General features: G+C 40.5%; 1 protein-coding gene across 3 annotated transcripts in view; it reads right to left on the bottom strand.

The window, feature by feature from the left end:
* Positions 1-445: 445 nt before the first annotated feature.
* Positions 446-11,375, bottom strand: part of TRAPPC12 (trafficking protein particle complex subunit 12) — a 51,738-nt gene continuing 40,808 nt past the window's right edge. For 2 of the 3 annotated variants that reach the window (XM_063330419.1, XM_063330420.1), the window contains exons 9-12: positions 5,989-6,087; positions 3,114-3,214; positions 2,218-2,305; positions 446-784 (exon numbers count right to left, since the gene is read on the bottom strand). In XM_063330419.1, coding sequence (XP_063186489.1) covers positions 542-784; positions 2,218-2,305; positions 3,114-3,214; positions 5,989-6,087 — 531 coding nt within the window. In that variant the 3' untranslated portion in view covers positions 446-541. The remainder of the gene's footprint in view (positions 785-2,217; positions 2,306-3,113; positions 3,215-5,988; positions 6,088-11,375) is intronic. The other variant, XM_063330421.1, reaches the window with a different exon arrangement.

The following is an 11,375-nucleotide window of genomic DNA, read 5'->3' as shown; positions in this document are numbered from 1 at the left end:
CCTCCAGACATGCCTTCCAACCTCAGCCATGCCGTCATTCTGTACGGCGGTTATCAGGCAACTTCCTTTGAGCGCAGTGGACGTACAAAGGTATAATACTCAATACTTTGATGGGGGCAAAATGAGACACACAGTAGAAGCAAGTGACGAGAAGTGCATTCAGAATTTCATTTCTATAATACACATACTGATATTCTGTCAATAACTCTTAGCTGATGAAATTAGCTCGTGATTTGCTCACTAATCACTGAAAAACTGTAACAATCATCAAGACAATATAAGGTCAAATTCAGTTTTTCTTATAAAACGAATCCGAGTGTGTATATATATAGAGTACACTGTAATGACGAATAAATAAACAGTAATAGACTTGTAGGGATGAATCTGGCTGTAGGTCAGCACAGTTACAGACAACAGATTCTGCAGTAATGCCACTGAATATTCATAATTGAATAGATTTTATTTCACATTTACACATTAGCAAGAGTATATACAATTTAAAAAATCAGCCTTGCTGGAAAAAAAATTAGTTGGAAATGATCTATCCTAACTTGAGACACTGAGTATTAAAGCTATCGCCCTCTTTGATAGCTACAGCCTCTAAAAGTGCCTGCTTCTTCTGCATACTGCGAGATGACTCCAGTTCATACATAGTTGTCAAGTTGAAGAGGACGCTCTCGTGTAGGTAGTGTTTAGGGTCCTGCTGAACCATTCCTTCCAATTGCCGGAGGGAATCCTTTAGTTTTCCCAGATAAAGAAGACAAACAGCAGCGTTGTTATTAGCCTAGAGAAAAACATATTGTAAGTAAATAAATAAGTGTGTGTGTATATATATATATCTCTCTATATATGTATTTAGAAGTGATGAGAGAGAAGGAAAAAAAAGAAGTCTAGCCTCTGGAGTTACAACAGATTTACTATGTGCTAAGAACTGCTGTTTTGCATGTGTGTGTGCAAGTAACTAAATACATTATCAGTCATACAATCCAATCCTTTTCTTCGTGGTATTTTCAAGATTCATCCTGTGCCAGTAGGACCTTGCTGACTTCGAAGAGCTGAAACTCGAAAAGACAGAGTCTAAACCAAAATATAAATAGTGGAGGACACCAGTCAGTTAGTTTTGAAAGTCAACTGAAACAGACTTCAGGAACTCCACGAGCCTCTGCAAGCTGTCATTTTCATAGTTTTTTGGGGTTTTTTTTTAACGACTTCACTATATATTCAGAAGCGTTCTTCTCCCTGGCTTACATATAGAAGATCCACAGAAGCAACAGGAAGAAATTATCTGATCACAAAGGCATCCACAAGTGACTTCAAGTAAATGCAGCAGATAGACAGGGCAGTCTAAATACATCATAAACGATCAAGTCAGGTTCTATTTTCTTTTCCACAAAAAACTGGTTTTATGAGTTACCCAAAGATACCAACAGTACAAAGTCATATAGCATGTTTAGCAGCAGAAACTTTCACACATTCTGAAAGCTGCAGATAAAGGAAGGACACAGCCTTTTTAAAAAAATTCCTTTCCCCTCCCTTCAGGAAACCTTGCTGATTTTGTGCGATTTATAATATGTTACTATTTTACAGCCTGCAGAATGATGCAGTTCATGTGCTTCTTAAACTCAGTCGCCTCCGTCTTTAAATGGCCTCGGATGAGGCTGCTGGTGGTAAGCTGCCTCCGCTCTCAGCGACACCCTTGTATGACCATGCACTGAAAGCTGCCAAATGCAGAAAACCCACAAGAAAATAAACAGCTCTTCTTTGCTCTCCTCTTGCGATGGGAATCCAAGGCTCTGATATGCAATGTGTTAAAAATGTCATGTTTAAAATTAAAAATATCCCTTCAGTGTTGTGTGAAATCAAGTTAATCTTCTATACGTTGGCAGCTGCCATTTCTTTTTCTGACATGGATGTCTACGCTAAAAACAGTGAAAGCAAAAAAAAAAAGCGCTTTTGCGAATATCCCATAAAACATAATGTTTTGGAATTTCTACACGCATGCCTAAGTATTCACGCCCTTCATATAGACTGGTTCTTCATTTCCCATCCCATTTTGCATCTTATCCTCATGTATACTAAAACCCCTTTGGCACACATGCCACATCCAATTTTTCTATAAAGCTCTGAGCATACTCTGGGTACTAATTAAATCCACGCATGAAACATTACGAGAATAATTTAGGTGTTCATTATAAATGTAGCAATTTGGAGATTTACCACAGCGTTTGATGAGTCGATCCTTAAAATTTCTGTGAAAAATCGATGAGCTTCTGCAAAATTATTCTGACCAAGGTGGAGAAATGCTCTAGAAAGTAAGTGATATATGAATGAGTTCTCCTCAAAAACCCAAGGTGATAATACATTTTAAAAAGAATGGACACAATTTTTTATTTTTCCTGTTATAGATGTGAGAGTTTCTGACATTTGCTCTTCACGGTGTAATTACAACCAGCAAGGAGACACTGATTTACAGACAAATGGAATGACAACTTGGATCATGTGGCTATTAAATATTCTGCCTACCAAAGCAACAGACTTCATTGTGTTTTTATTAATTTAAATTCAGATACTCTGTCCCTGGAATTATTTCTCTTCATGAAATTAGCCATGCTATATAATTTTCAGAGCACTTTTGAATAGTATTTTCTAAACTTATTAAGCCAATGTGCTAACCATTACAAAGTGAGCCCCCCCCCATCATCATGCAGCTCAATTTACTACCACGTATTCCAGCATTCTTTGAAACTACCGGGCAGTAACTTTACCAGGAGATCTGACTGTAGGGTAAGGGTCCAAAATAGCTTCTCCTTTCCTAAGAATTATTTATGCAAATGTATATTGAAAAAGCGGAGTGAAAATATGCAATGCCTGGAAGAATGAGAAAAAGCTTTGTAAAATCAACTGAAGGATCACAATTTCAATCCAGGATAATGTGACTGTACCGAGTAATACAGATCTCCTGGGTCTACATGCCATTCAGTCCCACTTATGACAGATGTAGTTACATAAAAGAGAGAAAGAGAACGGGATTGTCTCAAGGGTAGTTTAATGCTCACAATGCATACTTTGCAAAACTGTATTTTAAAGTTTCATTTAGCTATTAAATTATCTACCTGTTCATTAAAACCATAATTTGGCTCTGTAGTCCATCCAACTTGTGAGTCGCTTTCTCAACGTCTTGAAAATATTTTTCTGCAGTTTTTATGTCTCCAATCTAGACAGTAAAATCGTTAAGAAAGTTACCACAATAAGAAACTTGATTATATCTATTACAAAGGATAGGACCATGAAAACATTATTAAAGTCTATTATCCAATTGTTCGGTACCACGCTGACTGGGTAACGTCTGTTATCAAACAAGGTATTCAAAGAAAGAGCCATGTCAAGATCATGAAAAGAACCCCAAAAGCGTGCGCAGTTCGATCTAAGGCAGTGTTTCTCAGCCCTGGGTTGTAGAACATTCATAGACTGTATGGCAGGGGTGGCCCGGCCCCTCATTTGGCTCTTTGGTTGTAACTGACTCCAGAGTTCATAAAATTAGAGATGGAAGAAGAAAGAACTTAGTACTGGGTAAAATAAATCTATCAAAAGGAGTAAAACAAACTAGTTCAGGAGCAGAAAGCCACGGAAACCGGGCAGCCCTCAGGTCAGGAGATGCAGGGGGCCTTCAAGAGATCACCTGTTTGTTCAACAACTGGACCAACATTACCAAAAATGTTTGAGACAAATATGTTGAAGTCTCCTTAAAGCTCTCTGATGGTGAATATTACACAGCCTCCCTACGAAACTTATTCCAGAATTCTTAAATAGCCTTAGTATTAGAAAATACACTCTATCTTGCTGCCACACGCCAACTTTTTGTCCTATCCGTAGTGGTGAGGGAGAACAGTACAACTCCTCTTTTTTAACAGCACACTTGAAATTTTTTATTGCACTTTCTCCTATGTTTCTTCTTCTAGAATGAGAATCAATTTTCAAGCAAATCAGTGTTCATCCCTGTCTCACAGATAATGCTTTCTGGATTCTCTGATCATTCTTGCTGTTCTTCTCTGCGCTCTCTCCTCTTACTTCGCACCGTCCCCGAGTGCCTGCTGATCTCCAGCCTATTTCTCACCAGCAGCGAGAATGGAAGAATTACATTATGTTTCCCATGTGAACATGAAGTTTGCTTTTATGCTACAGTATTTTGGAAGTCCGACTCATTTACCCATGCGTAGTTTGATTACCCTTAGCCTAACTCCTTCCTACAGAACAGTGTCTTGTTAGCTGTTTCCCATTTTGTGTATTTGCGTATTACTCCCAGTCTTTGGTAGTATTCTGCCTTTGCTGTTTGAATCACAGCCAATTTAACATTTCAGTTTCTCAGCTTGTCAAGATTATTTTGCATCCTGATCCTACCCTTCATAGTGTCTGTACCACTCCCAGCTTGGTATCATCTGTACATTTTACAAGCCTGCTTCTAATTTCATCATACAAGCACCTAAAAAAAATATCAAACACTGCAAACCCTAGAGATCCTTGTGGAAAAGATCATCTAGCAAGTCCTTCTGGTCTACCAGCGAATGACTTTCCAAGTAAACTTTTCAGACACGGCAAACATCCATCTTAAGGTTTCATCTAGATTTCTTCCCAATTTGCTCATGGGAGTATCACAGCGGCAGTGTCCAAAGCCCTGCCGACACCACTAATATAACAGGGACTGCTTTACCTCTAACCACAAGACCTCCCTCTTGACAAGAAATGATTATTCTTTACATTTAGGGGATGATCCAATTGAACATTGCACTCAAAGATGCAACTGTCCATCTACCAAAGCGTTTATGGAATACCCATTAATACTCTATCTAATGAAACAGATTAATTTCTCTCAGATGTAACTGGACTCAAACACAACAAACATTCATTCTAAAAACTTATACATTCATTTAAAATGACAAAGGATACAATTTCTCCCTATAAATACCACTAAAGGTGTAAACCACCAAGAAAATAATTACATTTAACTAAAGGATAATGCTGGCACAAGTGTAAATGAATCCGCCCTCAAATATTTTTAGCCTGGAAATTAGAAGGAAGTCCCTAACCATGAGAATAATAAATTTCTAAAACAACTACCATTTTGCTCCACTGGGAGCTTGATGAGTCCAAATATAATATGCTTTGAGACTAATCACACCGTATTTGTGATCATGAAGAGTTCTCATTTCTTAGCAGCATCTTGTATGTTCTCAGTAAACCTGCCAAACTTTTAATTCTCATTTTTTCCACAGAGGCGAAACAGTTTACTATTTTTTTTTTTGGCAGAACATTTAAAAGAAAGAATTAGCTTTAATTAGTCATTAAAAGGGTACGTTTTTAAAGTGGTCTCCATCACTTAATTTATTTAACTTAGTTCAGAAAACATGACTATAGTATCTAATAATAATTATTAGCACTTGGAATAAAAATGAAAATTCCTCTGTTAACCTCAAATAATCATATTCTCTAACAAGGACGCTCCAACATACTATGCGCTTAAGTTTGTTTGCCTGGAAACCAAGCTCCCTGTCTTCTCAGGGCTATAACCTGGATAAAAGAAGGAAACTCTTAAATGTTTTCTAGGTGAAGGCGGCAGTTCTACAGCGTGTCTGAGCGCTGCATGCAGTTTGAGGCAGTGAGAAATGAGTTTTTTAGTGAAATTCTGGCTCACTGAAGTCAGTGGGAACTTTACCGTTACTTTTAGGGAAAGGAGAATGTTGTTCTTTGATTAAATTGTTAGCGTAATTTTCTATGGCATGTTCTTTGTTCACTAATGCACATGCATATACTTTTAATAATAGAGGCGCTTTATATTTCCTAATTTTAGCTAATACCACATGGTAGAAGTTTTTATGTTTTGACCACTGCCTCTACAATTTGATACAGGCAACAGTTTTTAAACGCAACAATTATGCACTACATAGCCGTCAACAGCAGTATTACCAAGCAGATTTAGAATAAAATGCATACCTGAAGAAAAATCCTTCCAATTCCACTCAACAGCTGAGGCTCTTGCTGTGGGTAGTACTTGACGACGGTGCGATAGGCATCTACAGCAAGCACGTAGTCCTAAGGGGTGAAAAGCACAGGACCAGATATTTAAGCTCAGCATTCCTCAGTCTTTACATTGCCTTCTTTTTAAAGACATATTCAAACAGAATTAAAGTAATTGCAACTTGTCAGTGGGACAGAATTTCCATCTATCACAGTAGGCACTAGTTGTTGACTACATTGGTCTTTACTCAGCTCTACTGCAACTGCATGCACAGGGGATGTTCCTTTTCTTTTTTTTTTTTTTTTTTCGCCAACTAGATCATATTCTGTTTGTAGCTAAATGCCCAGAACAAAAAATCTGAACAGTTACTTTTCATCTTAGATGATGATTTAGGATGAAAGCCAAAAGCCTTAGGTGTGACTGGGGTAGGCACACTTGAGAAGTGTCTCACGTTTCGCGTGTATGTGTAATTTACATGCTTTAACAAACTATGCTCCGAAGCTTTGGGAACCGCTTGTGTACGTGCTCTTGTGAAAAATATCATGTGACAGAAGCTGCAATTCAGGCACATTTTCAGATGACGCACTAGCACTGCTGCCGAGGGAAACAAGACCTTTTCTATCCCTCCGTTCAAACCCGTGCTCCATTCTACCATGCTGTGTAAAAGGAGAACGAGCAGGTAATCTGAATAGAAAACTGATTTGGGGTAAAACTAAGTGAGGGGTGGGCTGGTTTTGAACGCCAGGAAGCTTTGCAAGTGACACCTGCGCCTACACCTGCCCAAAGACTGTGCTGGCCAGTGGCAGCTCTGAGATCTGCCCGCTCCAAGGTGCCGTGCAACCGTGCCCCCCAGGTAACGACCAGCGACAGAGGATTAAACAACATCATGGTCCAATTTCCCACAGGAAAGAAACGCCTGTGTGACTGGCTACTGCAACCCAGCTCTTTCATGGTTAAACTGCAGAAATTCAACGATCTGGGCAGTAAATGACTTTTAAACCTGGCTACGTGGTCTTTGGCAGGCATACATGAGAAACTCTAGGCTGACTGGAAGACGCGTAGGGGATACGTTCACGGGGCACAGGACTGCACTAGCCTCAGCTATGGCATCTTGGAACAATCCAGAGCAAAAGCAGAGAAAACCTGCATTTGGTTATAAAAGCCAGGCATACGCAAAGACAGAAGACCCCCTGTGCCGTACTAATTTGGCGCTTGCTGACAGTACTGCCCTTCAACTTAATACAAGAACTTGTAGTGGGTGTTAGGAAGCAAAAGACATCAAAGAATAATCTTTCAAAACTGCACAGGTGTCTTGGGATACTCTCTACCCTACCATTTTTCTTGGTCAAATTATAGTGCTCATTTAACTTGTCTCTAATGCGATCACAGCTACTGGCAAAGGTGCTTTTTCTTCATCTGCTGCTTAATCTGAGGAGGCAATGTGCCGCAGGCGTAATGAATTTCTTTTACTGAGGTCACACTTAAAAGGATTGAACCCTACTTGACCCATGCACCGGGTCACCATTTGGAACATACTAATTGTTTTGTACACCCAAAAAATCAGAAGTCTTTGGAATCTGATCTGTGTATGAGAGAAATTACACGCCCTGTAATAGTAGAGGCTGACTTAAACAGCCCAGGAGGCACGCTGCAGGACCTTTCTTTTGCAAACAATTTGTATACTGTGCCTATAAGAATTAATTCTGAACCGTTAATTATTAACACTTAAGAGTTTATTTATTGCAAATCTAGTATGCCATGCCACGTTCATGCTTATTATTTGCAATGGAAAGAGTTCAGAGCAAAGACAACAGGCCAATGCTGATTTATTTAGCATTCAGAACTCAAATGTGATGAAGTTTATGCTACCAAAATTTTTCATGAATTTATGACTTAGGAAAATCTCAATTTTTCACTGTAACAGCTCACACTAAAGGACTTCATTGATCATGGAGTCCCACTGTGTTAGGCAGACATAAAGAACTCGGAATAGGGACCCTCTGAACTGGCTCCTTAGAGGAACCCCAGCCATGCTGTATTAGCTATTAAAACCTGCAGGTGTGTAATCTGTAAAATCTGAAGGATTGTCCATGACAGTGAATTTTATCCCTTTAAGCCTAAAATGTGCCCACTGGAGAAATAATTTTATTGTATCAAATGCTAGCTTTTGTGCTCCATGTCTTCCATTCTGCGGTCTGAGGCTGACCTTTCCCCAGCGCTCGGTCTCACGCGCGCTCTCAGGCTTAGGCTACAGAGCCACGAGGGACGGGGGCTTTACCGTCACAGCCCCAAACTGATGGAGGAACAGAACAGCTCCCGGGAGATCAGGCAGTTAAGCTGATAGAAAGGTGCTTCTGTCAGCTTAGTTTACAGCTTAGCACGAACTGACTGCAGAAAAGTCTCGGCCAGAAGCAGCTGCAGGAGGGGGCACTGTTTGCAGTTACGACACCACAGGCTCCCCAGGGCAGGCAGCAGCCAGCCTTGGTAGGAACAAGCAGCCAAGTCTTGGAGGCCCATACTGAGGGGGCTTCATGGACTTGGCCTCGTCAGGCAAACAAACCCTCCTCTCCTTTTGTATTCCCTATCAATTATACGGGTGTCATGAGGATGGGGGCAGACTCTCTTCAGTGGTGCCCAGCGACAGGACAAGGGGCAATGGGCACAAACTGGAACACAGGAAATTCCACCTCAACATGAGGAGGAACTTCTTAAGGGCTACGAAGATGATTAGGGGACTGGAACACCTCTCTTATGAGGAAAGGCTGAGGGATTTAGGTCTCTTCAGTCTGGAAAAAAGACGACTGAGGGGGGACCTTATCAACACTTATAAATACTTAAAGGGTGGGTGTCAGGAGGATGGGGCCAGGCTCTTTTCAGCGGTGCTCAGCAACAGGACAAGAGGTAATGGGCACAAACTTGAGCATAGGAAGTTCCATCTAAACATGAGGAGGAACATCTTTCCTTTGAGGGTGGCAGAGCACTGGCACAGGCTGCCCAGAGAGGTGGTGGAGTCTCTGTCTCTGGAGACGTTCAGAACCCGCCTGGACGCGTTCCTGTGCAACCTGCTCTGGGTGACCCTACTCTGGCAGGGGGGTTGGACTAGATGATCTCCAGAGATCTCTTCCAACCCCTACCATTCTGTGATTCTGTGATCAAGTGACTGTACATCAGCACATGCACTATAACTAGGAGTATGTCAACATTCACACCTCCTAAAATGTGAGAGCAGAGGTGAAGCATTAAGAGTCTGTGCACCGTGTTTGGGGATATGGCACCCTGTTTCCATATGACAGCGCAGCACAGAGCAGCCGTGCTTATCTATCCCATGCCTTGCAGTACCTATCACAGGAATGGGACCCATTTCTTACAGGAGATGACAAGAGACTAGGTTATGTATGTCCAAACCACCCCTAAGTATAGGCAAGGATGGCCCGAGGAAGAAACGGTAAAACATTATCGCAATGTCCAGGCCCACTTCTAAATAAATCAGTCTCATTTTGTAGTTACTCCAGGATTCCACAGCGAGTTTTATATGCATTTATACTCTTTCCCCTGACACTACCAGATTTCGAGAGTATCCTACACGTGATACAGAATGATACTATTCCATGGTAAGTTATAAAAGCATCCTGTCTGACAGTTCCTTCTGAAGAAGGACACTGTAAAGTAGATGAGATTTGCTCTCATTTACTAAAGACTTTGTTTTCATTCCCAGGTTTGCTAATGTGACATCAAAAATTGTGAGAATGGTGAACAGACACCCTCCCAGAGGAGCGAAGTCATGGCTGATACAAGCTGTGGCTGTGAGGAGTAAGACGTATCAGGCACTGCCAGTAAAAAACCCAATGACTACAGCTTGTGATCTTAAGACTTAAAGGTGGGGCTGATTTAATTTGATTTCTTTAATTTCTAAAGATTGTGAGCCTTCAGATTTTCCACACCTTCATAAAAAATCCCAAAAGAAGGAGTGAAGTTACCCAATTCAGGATGCGAATGTTGGCCTGTTGTTTTATAATTCAGTATCTCTTTTATTAAGAAAATTTGGTGCTAACATTAAATATACTCATCCAAAATAGTTCTAGTAAGCCATTGGATCTACTTGCACAAAAATGGCAAGTGGGGTTTGTTTTTCCTTTAATGCACTGCGGTATAACTGTATTTGCCTTCATGGTCACTGCATTGTCACCACCAGTGACAATATTTTAAGTACTTAAAATATTAATTATGAGATATTTAGAAATTTGCATAAAAGACCATGATATGTAGAATGCTGACAGTAGGTGCAATAGACCTTACACACGAAAAATCAGCTTTAGTTATACAAAGTGCATAGTTCATAAATACTATATTTTGGGAAGAGAGGACAGGGATAACTCACCTTCCCTCTCTATCCAGTGCACCTGTGGAAGGGTTATGAAGGCAGAGACTCACAGTGTTACGAATCCAAAGAACAGTACTGCAGCACAGTTAGGCAAAAGACATGATGATTCACGCAGTCTTTCTCCTTTAAATCATAGAGGAACCAAAGTCCTTAGGCATCAGTCCCTTGCGTCATTAGTACAAGCTGTTACCTCCTCCTTTGCACAGTTTTAATTGTATTAGACCCAAATTAAAATCAATTCTAACGCTTTTGTTTTTACGAAGGGCAAGTTCTACAAAAGCTGAGACAGCACTGAAAGAAATCTAAAAAAGTGCAAAATGTGCCTTTAATTAGAGTGCATTTATAATATATATGGAAAGTACTTAAGTGTTTATTCCTCAGAGAGGTAAAAGTCTGGTAAGAGAATGTCAAAAACAATTTTAGCTCAGATGAAAAGAACTTAAAAAGTTTTCAAGACACTTCCATGGTGATTTAGTAAAATGACAGATGTTTTGCAATTAGGTTGTTGAAATGAAGCAAAGCACAGCCTCAGTTGCATTTTAAATGACTATTCCCTCATGCTCCTATATTCAGGGTACGCTTCCATAGTGACTTAAGGCCACAGCTCTTGTAAACGGAAGTCTACAGTGACACACGTTACGTGGTCTCCCCTTCCCTTCCTGCTCTATTTCCACCTCCTCCCTTAAGTTGCCCCTTGTTCACATGAAATGGGAAAAGCCAATACAGGTGATACGGCCGAGATCCAGCACTTCTGTGTTTTTGTCACTTGGTTAAGTCCAACAGTGGCGCACGGAAGGAAGCTAGAATACATTTAAGAAAGGTTGTACAAAGAAAGGGGAATGAAGAGGGAAAGACCACATAGTAAGACTGCCTCACACCGCTGCCGAACTGGACCATCGGTCACACAGATAACGGGACGCAGCAGTTGAACTCAGGACCTAGGAAAGATGGTCCCAGGGTAAAGGAGATGTGTGGTTCATC

This window comes from Chroicocephalus ridibundus, chromosome 3 (genome assembly GCF_963924245.1).
Source record: "Chroicocephalus ridibundus chromosome 3, bChrRid1.1, whole genome shotgun sequence".
Taxonomy (NCBI): domain Eukaryota; kingdom Metazoa; phylum Chordata; class Aves; order Charadriiformes; family Laridae; genus Chroicocephalus; species Chroicocephalus ridibundus.
Note: the sequence above shows the minus strand (reverse complement) of the source record. Positions and strands in the feature narration are given on the sequence as shown.